Genomic DNA, 16,749 nt, shown 5'->3' with positions numbered 1-16,749 from the left:
GTATCGACTGCTCGTCACTTCGATCTTGCCCTCTTCACTGGCCGAGAATTTGGCTGGCGCTCACGGCCTCTTTTTTCCGTCGGGCTCAACTGCGAGGAAGCTGATACCCGTCGCGACTTGGACGTGTCTACCCACGGGTGGTCGGCTGCGCTCCCAAGCCGATTTCTGTGCATCAAACGATAGACGAGGTCTTCCAGCCGATGGATCTGGGCCCTCTGCTCGGCAATCTGGTTCTCCATTCGAATAAAGCTTTCTTCGGATTTCGACTCCGTCCTGATGGTTTTTGACTCCAAATCGCGAATTCTCCTGTGCCAACGTCAGCGAAGCAAACGAAGTAGAGGTGGAGTGCCTACGAGGAAATCATGCTCATCTGTGTGAATTGGACGCGTCCCGTCAATGCTTCCCTCTGTCGCACAAGCTCCAGCGTCTTGGAACGAACAGGTAGCCAGGCCATGGCGACGTTGGTCGTGAAGGTCCAGCTCCTTGGCACAAGCGTCCAGTTTCCCTGGTTCTCGGCGTCTTGGCTGGCAGCCTTGGTCTCGGCTTCAGCCAGGAGCTCGAGGATGCGCTGCTCCAGCTTGATCAGGTCGTCCATGACAAACGAATACATCGCGTACTCTGGCTGGTGCTGTTGGCGGGCTCCTGGTCTTTCACCGGCAGCGCGGATGAGCTCGGACAGCCATGTGGACTCTGTCTTGAACCACGACAGGGAGGCCTTAACTCTGAAATACTCGTCGTCGCTGTTCCGCAAATAGGTAATTCTGACATAGACAGCGGCAAAAATTGCCACGATAAAAGTAAGGATGCCGGCGACATTAGCTGCGATGGATAAGGGGCTGTCTTGCTGCGTTACGGGATCCATTGGCGGGAGTCTCAAGATGGCGTGCTGGCTACGAGATGTTGAAGTTGATGTCGGTGCCAGAACCTCGATTGGAAGTAAGCCACTTCTTTTTCCTTTTCCCTCAGCTCCCGTGGGCTGTTGGAGATGGCAGGATGCAACGGCTGGGAAAGAGCTGCCCTGGGGGCTGACCCAAGACACCACCCGGCGGTACCTGCCTTAGGTAACACCCCCGGCCAGCTCCATGGCGCACTCGGCCACCCCGTCCCTTGAGCGGCTCGCCGCTAAAAATCACACCCTAGCGCCGTCCTTGGCTGTCCGGGTGGGGCCGCCCTCCCGTCGTCCGGTGCAAGATGCGATACACCACGTGACGGCCCTCGATTGACCGCATCGCAACTTGTTGAACGATTCCCGTCATGAGGATGCGGATTTATTAGATTTAATGCGACAGGATCGCGTACTTGCTGCTTGCCCTCACGCTGACACCGCAAGACTGGTCCCGTCACTGGCTGCTATCAATCTCGCACTATCTGCCTCCTCCGTCATGGCAGCGGGTGTAAGTCGAGTGATTCACGCAGTCTACGAAACACTGTGGTCCCATCAACGACTGTCAGTTTCGTATCGAAAACCCTTTAGATATTGCATGTGGTACGATGAGGCTTCGCGTCCCAGATCCGCCATCAATCTGCCTCAGATACCTCTAAAGAACAGTTGCGTGATGGGAGCATGAGGCTCTCTTGCCATTCCAATTAGTTTTCCAAATCGGGCATACTAGCAGTTTCGCTGTTTCAAGCATCCATTGCCGATTTCTTCTCCAAAGAACAATCCTGAAAACCTGATACTCAAAAATAATCGAGATAGAAACTTCGTCGAACTTGATCTTCCTGCCTTCCGTACTTGTCAGCTACCAGGTATCCGAAATCGAAAAGCCAAAGCCATCGACAGCAGAATCAAGAGTTACCATCTTTAAGCAGCCGTCTTTCAAGTGCGAAAGACTCTTTCTTCCATATCAGCAAGACCAACCGAACAGGAAGCAGCGCCTTCCTCTCTCGAGCTCCTTCCTCTTGCTTCCTCCTGCAACCACCACCACCGCCACCACCGCTAGCCCTCGAAAACTCTTCCATCCAGCCCTCACCACCCTCTGCCTCTGAAGAAGACTTTTTATCCCACACCCACCTTTTGTTTACTTCTCTTTCTCCTCCACCACGCACCACTTCCTCCATCTACTCTACCTTCACAAACCATCTCTACCACAACTTCTTCCACAACCTCACACAATCTTCCTCCCACCCTCTCGCGTTCACATCGAACAAGATCTCAAGTGTTCCATCACGAGCTTCCTTACCTCACGTGGATTTCTGTTGTGAATCTCCTTCGTCGAATCGCTCCGTTCGCAACACACCTGTACCTCTCACTGTTCATCACCTACCCGTCGCAACACCTTCACCCTCTCAGGTAAGCACCATCATCACTGGAAATTTCCCCATCTCTTGTTTCGCCATTCTTACACTTTCCAGACGCGAAGCAATCATGTCTTCCGGCAACAACGCTACTCCCTACACCATTCCCTACACCGGCGCCCCTGGTAAGCAGGTCGCTGAGGGAATCGTTCCTGCCTACTCCCAGCAGCCTGGCCCTGTTGCTCAGCCCGCTGCTCCTCAGGACATGATTGCCCAGCCAGCCTACTGTCGCCCTTCTGCGGTTGAGGCTCCTGCCAGTCCTGACATGGCTCAATCCATGGGCGAGTCTGTTGCCCAGGGTGGCGGCGTTGGCGCCGTCCACACCAACGACCCCAACTCTGGTGTCCGTCGCAGTTCCGTCATTGCTACTGCTCCTGTCGGTCCCTCTGACAACATTCCTGGCCGCTTCGCTTCTGCTGCCGCTGGCTCTGGTGGCATCGCCATCATCCACCCTCAGCATACCGGCGCCAAGAACATCCACACCTCTCAGCAGACTGAGAAGGAGGGTGCTCAGACCCCCGAGCAGTACCAGGTAAGCTCTTTTCGATCCCTCATTTCAGCTGCTCTTCTCTGACAGTTGTAGCGCCCTTCTGCCTTCGGCATGGATGGCTCGTTCGATGATCCCGACATCTTGAACAGTCCTACCCCTAGCCGTCGCAGCCGCTCTGCTAGCCCCATGCTCGCTCGAGAGCTGCAGGCTGCCCGTCTGGAGGCCCAGAATGCTCGCCGTGAGACCCAGCACATGGCCCATGCCTACAACGTTGTCCAGCAGGCCAACCTGAACTTCCAGCAGGCCAATGTCGCCTTGCAGCAGCACTGTCTGTTCTATCAGAGCAACGCAGAATTCCACTACCAGAACTACTGTGTGGCTCAGAGCCAGACCCAGAACCTGCTCAACACGTCTCGCCATTTGCAGGATGTTGTCTATCTCCTCGATAACAGCGTGTACCGCAGCGATCCTGTATTCCACGATTCCCTCCCCAAGTGTGTGCTGAGCCAAGTGGACGAGGTCCGTGGTGACTGGGTCGCTGATGAATTCGCTGCGGCCTATGCTTAAGCTTCGAGCATGAATCTGTGAGTACTTTCCCCTACTGTTACTCACACCGTGACAAAATCAGTCTGACTTGTGCAGGATCCACTCGATTGCTCTGTCGCTTCACCTAACAGCATGGCAAAGGGACTTGGCAGTCTGACCATGTCGCTGTAGCTGTACCCTGCGGCACATCCACACTCCTTTGACACTAACATCATTATCTGGCAACGGCCTTCACACACAAAGCCGCCCTCTCACGTTCATTACCTACCCACGCGGGCTTTGCATCACCGCCCTTTCTTGTCACGTCGCATCGCATGCAGACCTTTGTTCTCGCTCCGACTCTATTGTCGCCAGCTCTTCTTTGGTCTTTTGATCAACAGCTCCTTTCAAGCATGCATTTTCAGCAGACATTATACTTGTACGACTAATACGGATCGACCCCCCTTCTCCCTCACATCGCGGTCAAGGCTCTTTCCTCTTTTCCTACTGTCACGAAACACCCACAGTCATTACCTCTCTACGCTCATCATCATTGATATCCTCGCTTAATGGACAGCCTAGTTTGTCACTCTTTGACCGCAGGGATTTGGAATTTGGTTGCAAAAACGGTTTTTCTGGAATGGTTTGGTACAGGGCTACTTTCAGGAATCAGCACGGCAGTGCTGGCAAGGCTTTTACACGGATACTGGATGGCAGACGGTTCTGGATGGAAGATTGCACCTTAGATAGAAAACGTAGGGAAGTCACAATCAAGAGCTTCTCTCATACTTGTGTACATTGGTCGTGAATGTGTGCCGTAATTTCAGTCACTGAGGGGGCTGGGCTGGAAGCGTGACAGTGATTGACGTCGTGTATCTACTCATATAAAGTACGCCCGCCGCTGCTGGGTGTCCATCATGACAAAAGCCTAACGTAGACACATCAACCATGCCGCGCCAAGTCACCGACGAACCCGGGCCCTCGCGCCCACGCTTCCAAACCGTCCGTAGCGCCCGCAACTCCAAACACGACGTCCCCTGCGGCGAAAACTGCCTTGTGTACCCCAACGGCAAGCTCGACCACACGCCAGGGGGCGTCTTCGGTAAGTTTGCGCAGTACCTCGAGCTCGATCTTAAGACGCGGCCGCCGAGGGACACCTGGGTCGAGGAGAAGGGTAAAAGAAGGCGTAGCAAGAGTGGGCGGCACCGGAACTGTGAGCGGCCGAATCGGTTTTATCCTGACGATGATGATGTCGCGGAGGAGCCAATTATGGATTTCGAGGATGGACCTACTATGGAAGGAGTTTAGTCAATATTGCGGCTGAACGACTTGGGGGAAGGGGCAGGGTGTATCCTGTGCGTCTGGTGCCCAAGGGCGAGATGAGGCCGGCGGATGAGGTTGCGCGTGAGTGGCAGCGTGCCAGCGTCGCGAAGATGAGCGGCAGGAGAGTCCTGATGAGGTCAGGGCGATGGGTACCCCGGAAGTTGGGGGAGGAGGGCCACGCCGTATGACCTGCGTCGCAATGATGGCGATGAATGGCGATGACGACTCGGTGGTTGAAAGACCGGGAGGGCTTTTTTGGTAGGCCAGACCGACTCGACATCTTCATGGCCGTATCCCTTTCAGTAGGTAGTAAGTTCATTATTCGGGCGGCAACAATTGGTTGCTGAGACAATAGACAAAAAAAAAATACAAAAAAGAGTGGCCAGGACGAGAATCGAAAGGTACGTACGACGACTAACCGCGGAACGTCAACACCAGCTAGTCTTCGCACAACTACCCCTCGACCACCCGTCCTGGCTGTGGAAGGGCATGGAAGCTGAGTTTCCTATAGGGGTAGCTGTGAGCAGGTTCTGCGGACTTTGACTGCTGGGCAACGCCGCTTGCCTGGGCAGGGTTGGACACACCTTAGAGACGCCAGTATAAATTCAACAGGTCCGTCTCGTTATACTCTTCCTATGACCAAATGTCATCTTTTGTTTGTCCCAGTTCTAGCTTCAGCTAAAATGCTAGCTTCGATTGGTGGCATTCTAGACGTCTGTTTCCTACGACGCGTGCGGCGTTACGCTCGCGCCCAAGGCAGCCCGAATACCAAGCCAAACACACGCGGGATAGCAGGTGGAAGGGACAAGGTGAAAATAGAAATTTGATTTCCTTACATGTATCCGCCCAGTAACCATTCTCACGCACGATAACGGTGTTCAGGTCCACCACTCCACAACCTCACTGGAGTTGGCGAACGCCAGCTCATTGTATGCTGTGTAAACTCAGCAACCCGCCAGTCTTCCAGCGCTTCTGGGAAGCAACGGCGCAAGCCTCCGGGCAGCGTCTCCTGCTGTTGAGGATATCGAAGTGCCTATAAAAAACACGATCACCCCATTCAAACGTATTGACACAATATCCGGGAGCCATTGTAGTGATGTTTCTCGATCACGTCTCCCCTCCCGAGTCGATTCTTCGGTGTCTGAGGCGAAGAGCCTGCAACCCTCAAACCCAGTCCGCGGCACGGAACTGGATTATGCCTATGCGTATACACCATGGAAGCTGACGAAGGAAACCGACTCAAAGTGACGCTTTTTTATTCCTTCGATGCTGCAGAAAGCCCCTGTTGGGAAATGAGGCGGCATGCAACGGCCCAGCTCTTCCCAGACAGGTAGGTGCGTAAGCAGCAGACATTGCACGTCATGCCGCTGCGTTCATGAAATAAACATACTAGCTACTCATTCGGGTCTTTTTGATAGCCAGTCTTGCGCCTGAATTTTGAAAGGACTTTCATGTAGAGTCACAGTGTCTGACGTGCCACATGACGCCATCCGCCAACTCTAGGGGCCTCGGCGAAGTTGACCTGTGAGTACGAATATGTGGCGAGAAACAATGCAAAACAATGATTGAAGCAACAAATATAGTGGATTGATGTGATGCTTTCCCGTTGATCCAGGTGGCTTGAGACTCAACATTGCAGCTTTATCTAGCACTAAGACGGGATACATGATCGGTCGGGTTCGGTTTCGCCTATATTTTCTTGATAAGAGTCGAGACTAATATATGACACATGTCTGAATACTAATCCAGGATCACACTCGCCATCAATCCAGGCCAACGCTAAGAGTAATATTCCAATGCCTGTCCACCTCACAGACATGGACCACACAGCTTGGGCCTCCTTTCCTTTCCAGGGTAGTAATACACGCGCTCATACGGAGTTCCTGCGTCATACGGGCTTCCAACCTTCTCTGATACAGGTACATATGGCCATTAATCGCGGCCATAGGCGTGGAGTCTAGCTAGAAGGCGAGCCGAATGATCTTTGATAAGCAGGCAGAGGCGTGGATGAGGGACGGTCTGACCGCAAGCTTTCGTTTGATACTTAACGGGTCATTTCTAATATAGTAAGATATTTGTTCATGGTGTTTTCTGGCCTCCTGGTGTAAATGCCCCGTACCCAACAAAACCGCATTTGTTGCTAGAATGAGGTCTGCCCTCGCGCCTGTTGAGGTTATATACTGAAGTCGTCGGATGCTTCCAGCCTGCATCTCCTATCTCTCTAAGAAACTCTGTATACCGTTGAGCTCTCTGACCATATGAGTGCCACAATCTAGCGACTGGAGCTCATCTGCAAAGCGAATCTAGCAGATCAAAGTCCCAGGTTCGCCATGAGGCAGGTGTTTGGAAGTTGAGAGTACAAAACAGTCCAACTGATCGTCGCCTAGTTTCTGTCTTATGTCGTGGACTAGATTTTATTCGCTTTCACGCGATCACCCTGTCAAGATCAAGCTCATTGTTCTGAATGCCCTCGCAAGGAAAAGTTTAGATTGAGATGAAGGACACCAAAAGGCGTATGTCGGTATAACCGTCACAGACAAAGACATGCCCCAGAAGACTCAAGGCCTCCAAGAGATCATCATCGTGGTAGGTCATGGGCCGGAAGCAATCACACAACATTTGCATCAGCCTTGTTAAGACACACGCCCTGGGATAGTGTTCTCTTGGGGTTTGTGGGGAGAAAATACCAGGAGATTCCTACCACCGTTTCACGAAAGAGGCTGTGCCTAATGAGCATATAAGGGCACTGTATCCTAATTGTTTGATTGACAGAAATGGGAAGTATCGATAAAATGCGTTCATCTCATCCACCCCGGACAGCGTCACACCTTTTGTGATTGATGAATCTGCAGAAGTGGACGCGATTCTTGATGTCTACCCAGATGGCGTGCTCAGGGTGTATACTAGCAGCATATTCCTCATAGACAGTCTGCGGATGAAGACGGTAAGCGACGAGATAAAATGAAGAATTGGGCATGCTTCAGCGTTTGGAGACCATCTCCAGAGACCAGGGTGCGCACCCACACAAGTTGTCGCAACTGTCTGTACTCCAAAGACTTCGACACCATTATCGTCTGGCGTCGGAGGCAAACGGAGACACTATTACACAACGGCATACCTAAAAATACTGTCCTCTGAACCGTTAAGTATGGTAAACAAGTAGTGTGAGGCCATTCGGCAGGGAAAGTCTCAAAGACGAACCCAAGTTTTGGCGATTTTCAACATTGGGGTAGTGAGTTGACCAACACACAGGCCCTCGTCCTCCAAGAGAGAGAACTCGTAGGGGATGATCTAGGCTACAATCCCAGAGAAGTGTGAGCTCTTATGCCGAATAGTCAGAGTATGGTTTCCGAGAGCTGGGGACCACGGACTGAGATGACAGGAAACACCACCAGCTATACCTATATCTGCGAATGGATCACCTTTCGGCAATGACGATCAGTCCTTCTCTACTGAACCCGACTCTTCAAACTCTAACGCCTCCTTTTTCCTTAAAATTTTTTGTTTCGTTTGGGCTGGCTAAGGATCTGCAGCCAAGACCGGCATAAATACCGAGGGCAAGGTGGCCCAGGACGTGAACACCGCGACCATTGATGGCTTCAGGTCGATGTGTATAAATTAGGGCCTGAACACCTTGTCACATGGCTTCTATTAATATTGAATAGAAGATATATCTTGTTGGAACGGGAAGCATGGGAGCTAGCGTGTCGAATCCAAGGGCACTTCTCGCGAGGCTCAACGTCGTACTACCGCATTCTGTCGGCGCGAGGTCCGCCAACGTTGGTGCTGCAATAGTCTTGAATACGCCGACGATACTTATGCCTTTATACGGCGCCAAATGCACTCAGGTATAAGTAAGTCTACGGCTGTGACTAGAAGAGCTCTGCCGACCTTGAAAGTCGACGTTGGCCTCCCGCCGACGTCCGACTTCGACTTCGACTGCTGCTGCTGCTATTGATGCTCAGCTAGCGAGCAACGGCGCTCAATATTTATAAGACAATTGCAAATTGCAGATGAAGCTAGCTGGAGTCTGAATGTTTTTGTGCTAAGTATTAATGTCACCATACCATCCGGAAGGAAGAAACACCGTCGCATCGGCCCGGCGCCGAAAGCGACCCCACCAAAGCCGACACCGACCGTCGCACCCCGCCGCCTCAAGTGGAACAAGATGCAACCTCCCGCATTTTTATCTGCCGTTTCATGTTCAGCTCCTCAACTCACGACATTCATTTCAAACAAATCGAAAACCTCAACCACCTAGGCAGCAGTCCGCCCTATTCCAGCCCGCAAGTCAGCCCGCGAGGCAACCGCCATCAGCCCCCGCCACGGCAAGCTAAAAAACCGCACCGGCCCCGCGTCCGGCTCACCTTTCTCAAACCTCAACCTCACCGGCCACCAAACTCATCCATCCCATCACCATCTTTACCATCTTAAACCAACTCAACCACCAAAATGGCCACCTCCCAAACCTCACCACCCCGCCCGCCCCCGCCATCCTTCACCCTCACCTACCCCCCCTCCCTCGAATCCTACAACACCCCAGCCTCAACGTGGCTCGTAACGCACAACAAGACCTGGGACGGCCTCGCGACCGCCGCCCTCGTCTTCTCCCCGTCCAACCGCATCCTGCTCCTGCAGCGCGCCGCGCACGACAGCATGCCGAACCTGTGGGAGACGCCCGGCGGCGCCGCGGACCCGGAGGACGCCTCGCTTTTCGCGGCCTGCGCGCGCGAGCTGTGGGAGGAGGCCGGGCTCACGGCGACGCGCATCGTGCGCGTCGTCACCGAGGGCGCGGACCGCGAGCCGGGGAGCGTGTTCACGAACCGCACGGGCAAGATCTTCTTCTGCCGGTTCGCGTTCGAGGTCGAGGTGGAGACCAAGGAGGGCGAGGTAGAAGGCGCGGTGAGGATTGACCCCGAGGAGCACCAGGACTTTGTGTGGGCTACGGAGGAGGAGGTGAGGGCGGGTAGGGTGGGGGATAAGGAGATTCCGGCGACGAATGGGCAGATGATGAGGATTATCTTGGATGGGTTCCGGAGGCGGAGGGAGGAGGTGGCGGAGGCCGTCGAGGGGAGGTGAAGAGCGAGGCGTTCACATGGTGACTCTGTAGCTGGAGAGGATGAGGTTGATGTCTCATGATGGGAAGAGAGGGGCCCGGCATGAATGGATATTATGTCTCCTACAGAATCTGGAAGAATAGATGTATAGAAGGGCCCTCTGAACTCTCGAACTTCCCAATCACCATCGGCAGTGGTTCCTGCAGTCTGAGATAGACATACAAGGCTAAATAAACTAGAACTGAACGACAGAGGCAATGATAATTCACATGAGAATAACCCGCTCAAAATACTACCCAGAACACGGCCACGTTAAACAAGGACCTCGCTTGCCCTAGTCTACGCGTTTGCGAATCCCTCACAACATGATCGGAAATCCAGGCACCACAAACCATCCCACCCTCAGTATGCACCATGCTTCACGAGAGCTTCTTCCACGGCCATTCCCGCGCGATACATGTTGATGGCCCTGGACAAGGCCACAATGCTCACAATGCCCAGCACAACACCGCCGAGCTGGATGGACCTGATGAGATAGGTAAGTCAGCGCGCGAGTGGGAGGGCATCCCGCCACCACTGTCCGCAACACGCACCGGAAGTTTGTGTCCTCAGCATTGAGCCATTGCTGCACTTCCAAGAAGGCCATTTTGAGACCGGCAGCGAGGCCTCGCATTCCCTTGTTATCAGCCTTCTGGGCGGGACACGTTTTGGGCCGTCTTCAACAGAGTTCGGGAACGTTGAGTAGCAAATTTTCAGCAGCGATTGGACGTGAAAGAGGAAAGCGAGGCATCTGTATCAAGATCAAATATCATGATCAAAACTGGGAACCCTCTCATGGCGACAGCAGCCTTGCGGCGTGTCAGCTGGACACTCCAACACTCCAACAGGAGACGTGGCGGCTGGCACACCCATAAGATGTGCCTCTCAATTCACAGTATGTTCTGTCCAGTAGGCACGAGAGAGTCAGCGAGAAGATGTAAGCTGCAGCTGGCCTGATTGGAGCATTCGCAGAGGTGTCAGAGCCTTTGCTGCTGGAGGATGCGGCTCAGTCCAATACTAGCTACCTCCGGAGCAGGGGTGTTAGACAGCAGGAAGGTCATATTTGGAGAGGTAGTCATCCGTCGATAAATTAGCCGCCGGCGCAAATATTCATCGTGGAAAGGAGTCGCGGGCGTTTCCGCTCGAGTTTGCCATCGTCACATTTCGGTGGCTTTGGGAGCGATCTTGGATTCGACGCCATTGCGCAGGATAGATATGAAAATGCAAGTTCTGAGGCTCGCCAGCGGCGTTGCGGCACAATGGTGAGGGGAATTAGCAACGCCGGTTGTTCAGGATGAATGCATGCAAATGCATGCCCCTGGCAGCCCGATTGCAGAATCTCGAAATCGTCGGGAACCTTGGCGGCGGCCCGATTCGGCCCTCTAGGACCAATTTCACTGACGGCTTGGCCGAATGGTCAAGGCGGCGACATTTGGGACTGCTTGAATGCATCCCCGACGCAGCCTGTGGTTTCCGGACATATGCAGGGCAGCATGCCTGACGCCCAAGGGCGCCGCGATGGCCGGAGCGGATACCAAAGACGCCTCTGTCCCGAGATGTTGGGACCGGGTGGCGGCAACAGCGACTTGCATCAAACGGGCCTCCAATCTGTTGGATATTTCCACATCTTTGGCGGTGATGCCGGAGGTCCGTAGGCTCAGGCCTAGGCCACTGAGCAACATCTCTTTGCGCGCTTGACACGGACCGGGCGGACCGGGCGGGCCAGACGGACGATGGCTGGTATCAATCGTCATTTGCGGCTCTGGCGCGATGCAGTTCCTCGCCCTCGCGGTGGACGTCGAAAGCGCGATCAAGGAGTGCGACGCCCACAGTCGAGGCCAGCCATCTCGCATGATGGCGCTACTGAGAAGACCGGTAATGCCCGATGTACGGCATAGGCATAGTAGGGCTGTTGGGTGCTCATGCCCAACATCCAGCAAGGCGGCGGACGGCACTTGTCTGCGTTACTAAGGCTTCTAGCGGCAGTGGTTGGCGCGGAGTTATTTGTCGGGATCTTCAGGGAGATCGCTATGGTGGCTGACAGTGACCGATCCGGCTTCTTAGATCCGAGTAGATGGTCGAAGGATGATAACATGAGTGAGGCGGGCGCGATGGAAGGAGACCAGCGGGGGCTTGTGGCTTGCTCAGCGTGTCAGCGAGGAAACAGGCGGGCGGTGAAGACCCAGGGTGCTACTGTAGGAAGGCATTCGTTAGATGGCTGTATCCGTACCAGAGGAATGTTGTGCGGGAGGGGGACGTACAGAGTGGATGCGGCGGGATGGTTGGTGAGGCTGCTCATTGGGCTTCGTCGAGGCTGGCAGGTCGGGGAAAATTCGTGATCGGCGTGGCTTGAGTCTTTCGCGACCGCATCCCGCGGAGGAAGGTGCAGCTGCAGTATCTTGCGTGACTGCAGCAATTGCAAATCTCTGAACGACTCGTAATGTGACTGAAGACCTGACAAAAAAAAAAAAAGACCCTTGATATCTCCTGACGTCGAAGCCCCATCGGAGGCCCAGTTGCAATGCGAGGGTACTTTCTGCTAGCGTTGAGTTTGTTACTGTGCGACTTCGTTGGCTGATTCGTGATGACTGTCGACAATGTTTTGGACAATTCCAGGGCGCATAATATCATGGCCTTGTTCTCGTAGATTGCGGTGAGCTAGCCTGGGCTCCTGGAGGCCTGGACTTGCTTAGGTGGTCTCCTAAGACGGGCTAGCTGGCCGTTGGTTTTCTTGTTTATTGCCATTGGGCTCGTCGTCTGGATTGGGCTGCGGTTGACAATCCGCGGCTGCCAATTGGAGAGCTGCAGCAGACGGCACAACGGAAACAGAAAGGGCGACAGCGTCGGTGGCAGCAGCAGGTAGCATCGTGACTTCTCAAAGTCCAATTCAAGCAGTCGCGTCCCCGTGCCGCCTTCCTACCCGCAGTAACTCGGCTGCAGTGGTTGCCCTTTCCAGCACTCGGTACTGAGGCAGGTGCAGCAGGTGCAGCAGCGGTGCACCAACACTGCAGGAGCAGTGCAGATGGTTACGAATCCACGACTCCATGAAGCCCCACTTTTGAGCTCCTGATGACCTCAGCGGCGTCGATCTTGATCATGGCAGCAGCTCCCCTCCCTCGACTTCTCCACACACTGCAGCTTCCAAGTCCGATTTCCTTTTTTTAATTTTTGTTTTTTTTTCTTTTGTGAGCAGCCCTTTTTCCCCGTTTGGCCATCTGCTGTGGAACTTCTCTCCTGGGCCCTGGCTACCATGAGTGCTGCGAGTGGTCTCTGTCAGCCAACAACATCCGTTTGCAGTCGTCTTGGGACAATCATCAACAGCCGGCGCAACCGATACCCTTGGCTAGTCTTTGCGAAAACTTTGCAAAAATAAACGACCTCGATGCATATCCGACGATACAACGGCTTCAAAGAGCTTAACCCCCGGAACTCGGATCTGCGCCTGACGTTTCCTCCGCCAAATACTACCTACCATAGTACTGCGTACAGAACTTCAGACACGGCGGTCGGATCCCCTGCGCGAAATTCTGCTCAGCACTTGGGCCTGTCACGCATCCCAATCCTGCTGTACGGATACAAGATACACTCTTCCATGCAGCCACAGGTTCGCACCTCGACGATGACGCAGCCGTTCCCTGAATCCCAGGCTTGACTTTGGCGTCCATGGACGACGCAGTCGTTGCACAAGCACGCGCCACCAAGTAAGCGCTGCTTGTGCAGTTTACACAGGCACAGCTTGATGGCCAACCATTTCGCATACTGCATAACCGCGCTACTGTTTCTTGTCGACTTGAATTCGCGCTAGAGCCTTGTTTCGAGACTCAGAGACTTGGCCGACTCGCAAGACATTCACCTCCAATCCTTCCTCGATACCAGGAACCCTCTGCCCTGGTTAACTCGCATTGTACGCGCCCAATGATCACTGGTCTAGTCAACCCTCCGCACGAGGGAGACACGCTTGCGAGACCATGATAGAAATACAGGCAAACTGAACCAAGCTGCCGTCATCACCATCATCAACGCCAGCATTTAAGCTGTTGCTACTGGCGCCGGCCCGCGCTGGTCGCCGCCACGCCTGCTGCCGCGTCCCCACAGCCGGGTGTAAATCTGCCGCCTCGCAACTTGGCAATTGCTTCAACGGTATTCGTTGGCGCGGCCGCGGCTGCAGGGACTCCAGCTAACAGGTCGTCTATCTCCAAGTACGAGGCATGAACATGGCAATGTCGCGAAAGCCTCGATGCATACATACATTTTGGCGGCTCCAAAACTCAATGTCCATCGTTCGGCCGCGACCGCACCAGGTGGACTGCATTGTTCGGTCGACTGCCGGGATATCCACGTCTTTCTGTGCGGCCCGCCTATCGTTCGCCCTGCCAATACACCGCTCAAACAGCTGGCCGCCTGTTTTTGCTTGACGGCAAGCCTGGGTTCGCCTTGTCAACCACCTGAAAGCGATCTTCAGGCTATGGACAATGTCCCCTACTCTTTTTCGATAGAGTGCTTGTAGAATCGCTTCTTTCATGGCAACAAACCATTCACAGCCCTGAGATGGGATTTGTGTGCTACGAGGTCCCCTGTTGCCAACCCTGGCCATCAGTTTCAATGCGCCTGCTACCAGGCCAACCCTGCCAGCGCGAATTCATCGGTTTGGAACACCAAAGTTGAGATGGCAGAGATTGCGTCTCAATGCGAAGGAAAGGGAGATGGAGAAGCACCATGATGCAAACGGGCGTGCGATATGAAACAAGGCCGTTGGACACCGCACGGCTGGGAGTTTTGGTACAGATGACGGCGAACGATGAGGTTCCAACTGTGGTTTCCAAACTCGCAGCTGCCCAGATTAACCTGGCTAGCACCACGTCGTGTCTCATTCGCCTCCTTCAGACTCAGGTTATTCCACGCGTTCTGAGCTGTCAAGTGTCACACTTTTTTACTGGCTTCGCGGCACGTCCCTCGACATCTTCGCAAGATGACTCGGTCATAGACTTGGCTCTGGAAAAGAGTGCGTCCAGACGTGTGGCTCATGACCCTTTTCCAGCCAATTGGATTGTCGCGGGGAGTCTTCAGGGCATGTAGGGTTTGCCAGGGTCTGGTCTTGGACGCCTTGGAAGTTGTGAGGATTCAGCGAACCACTCAGTGGCATCTCGATGCGCGTGCCTCGTGTGATACTGCAGCCATCGCAAGCAGTGGCGTGAACATCCATATTGCGATGTGGCTCAGCGGATGCGATGCGCGGCTCACAATGGGGCTCGGGCGTCCAGCCTCGGAGGCCTACCTGGAAGCAATATCAAATGTATGTCTATCACCACCGCAACAATCTTTGAGACGAAGTGCTTGCTGTGACAAGTAGCCCGAAAATCATTTCACATCGTCCTTCATTGGCAGACAGAGCTATCGGCACGTATGCCGAAGCTCGGCATCCGGGGAGGCGACGGAAACCACTCCTAACTCATTTAGTGCCAGGCCATGTTGATCCTTCAGAGAAGCACACAACAGAGTTGAGGCTACAGGCAGATACACTAACTCGGAACAGACACGGCGACGCGGCACATGGGTCATGTTGGCGGCCGCGGCATGACAATGGCAGGCCTGTGCGGAATGTCATCACATCAGAAGCTCTCGACTTGCATTTCAGTCCTTATTTCTAGAAGTCGGCAATATCGGCCAGTGGGGGCAAACCGGATAGAGTTGGGTTTCCAACACACTAACAAGAACACAGACGTTGGCAAACTGGCAGGAGTTCCTAATGCCATCGTCCGGCATCTTGGTAACCGCCCCGCGGCATCATCATTGTTTGTTTCGCAGCGGATGACGGGGGCACATCATTGCCCTTTATCGCTGGCGAATACGCCCCTGCGGAGCGGCATCACCCATGGCATCTTCTAGGAAATGCCTGCGACTTTGGCCGGTTCAACGAGCTTATTGTGCCCAACATCCAGGGGAGGCCCCAAACAGGAACAACACGGAGTCCAGGGGAGGCCGGATGAAGTTCTTCCAGAGCACCTCGTACTGGTTACTTTGGTTTTCCGACCTGTCCACGGGAAGCCTCCACGCAAACGCACATCATGGCAGTACGGATACTGAAGCGCTGCAAACACTTGCATGTGCCAACTGACACAGCTTCTGCTGCTTGGCTTGGGCACCAGCCACACTGCCACGAATACGGTCCCACCACGCATCAAGCTAGGCCACTCTCGCCTTGGTGGTTAGCACGGAGGCCCTAGTTGCTTGATACGCAGTCAACAAGACGCCGGCGACATAACCACTGTCAGCGCTTTCCTATTCGCACAGCTAGAGAGGCGGCACAACGAGACAGACACTGCTGCAGGGCGCCAGACACTTGGAATCCGCCCAGCCCAGCCCAGCCGACCGATCCAGCCCAGACTCCATCACCCACACGTCCCTTGGTGGATTGCTTTCTGGTGGAGGAAGGAACTGCACTGGAAATTTGGAGACACCCAGAAAAAAAAAGGCCATTGCAAAAAGCGCCGGGCAGGGGGTTTACCCAGGCGCTGACTACATCATAGGTCGGTCACTGGGTGCAGCGTCACCCAGGGCCGGCATTCTGTTCAGCCCAGCGAGTCTTGACACTGTCCAGCCAGGAAGTTCCCTGGGATCCGGCAACGAAGCCAGTCAGCAATAGTAGCGTCTGGTGTGGTCCTTTTACTGCCGAAACCACACACCTGAACCGACAGAGAGACTGTGAAAGAGACTGGGCGGCATACAGTACAGAGCATGTACGGTTGACATTCGACTGCCCAGCCGGGACTGGTCTTGGGACTTGGGTGCACTACGTATTGCATCTGTCAACCCATGTTCGTGTCAGTGGCCCGTCAGCAAGCAGCAGTATTTTTACCAGCTACGTCTTCGTCCAACGCAGCCGGCAGGAGGGCAGCCCAAATAATTCCAAACGCAAACCTGCTTTGCTCTAACTGTGTTGTTCCGTTCTATCCTATCGGTCTTGGTCGTCGCCTCGGCAGCAATCCCACGCAGCAGCAAAAGAAAAGAAACCGTCAA

The 16,749-nt window shown here is 54.2% G+C and overlaps 4 protein-coding genes across 4 annotated transcripts; 3 read left to right on the top strand and 1 right to left on the bottom strand.

Annotated features, from left to right (window-relative positions):
* Positions 1–14: 14 nt before the first annotated feature.
* Positions 15–862, bottom strand: CGGC5_v002009 (uncharacterized protein; the record flags this gene model as incomplete). Its single annotated transcript, XM_032029044.1, has 2 exons — positions 15–306; positions 354–862. 2 exons carry the CDS (start codon positions 860–862, stop codon positions 15–17), a joined length of 801 nt encoding a protein of 266 aa, XP_031891356.1.
* Positions 863–878: 16 nt separating this feature from the next.
* On the top strand, positions 879–3,355 carry CGGC5_v002008 (uncharacterized protein; the record flags this gene model as incomplete). The annotated part of the gene is made up of 4 exons (XM_032029043.2): positions 879–936; positions 2,161–2,293; positions 2,356–2,830; positions 2,882–3,355. 4 exons carry the CDS (start codon positions 879–881, stop codon positions 3,353–3,355), a joined length of 1,140 nt encoding a protein of 379 aa, XP_031891355.2.
* A 906-nt stretch (positions 3,356–4,261) lies between these two features.
* CGGC5_v002007 (uncharacterized protein) lies at positions 4,262–4,621 on the top strand (the record flags this gene model as incomplete). Its single annotated transcript, XM_032029042.1, has 1 exon — positions 4,262–4,621. One exon carries the CDS (start codon positions 4,262–4,264, stop codon positions 4,619–4,621), a length of 360 nt encoding a protein of 119 aa, XP_031891350.1.
* Positions 4,622–9,088: 4,467 nt separating this feature from the next.
* On the top strand, positions 9,089–9,715 carry CGGC5_v002006 (uncharacterized protein; the record flags this gene model as incomplete). The annotated part of the gene is made up of 1 exon (XM_032029041.1): positions 9,089–9,715. One exon carries the CDS (start codon positions 9,089–9,091, stop codon positions 9,713–9,715), a length of 627 nt encoding a protein of 208 aa, XP_031891349.1.
* Between the last annotated feature and the right edge of the window lie 7,034 nt (positions 9,716–16,749).

The sequence above is a fragment of the Colletotrichum fructicola genome, assembly GCF_000319635.2.
Source record: "Colletotrichum fructicola Nara gc5 chromosome Unknown KSG_Nara_v1_contig01, whole genome shotgun sequence".
Classification (NCBI taxonomy): Eukaryota; Fungi; Ascomycota; class Sordariomycetes; order Glomerellales; family Glomerellaceae; genus Colletotrichum; species Colletotrichum fructicola.
Note: the sequence above shows the minus strand (reverse complement) of the source record. Positions and strands in the feature narration are given on the sequence as shown.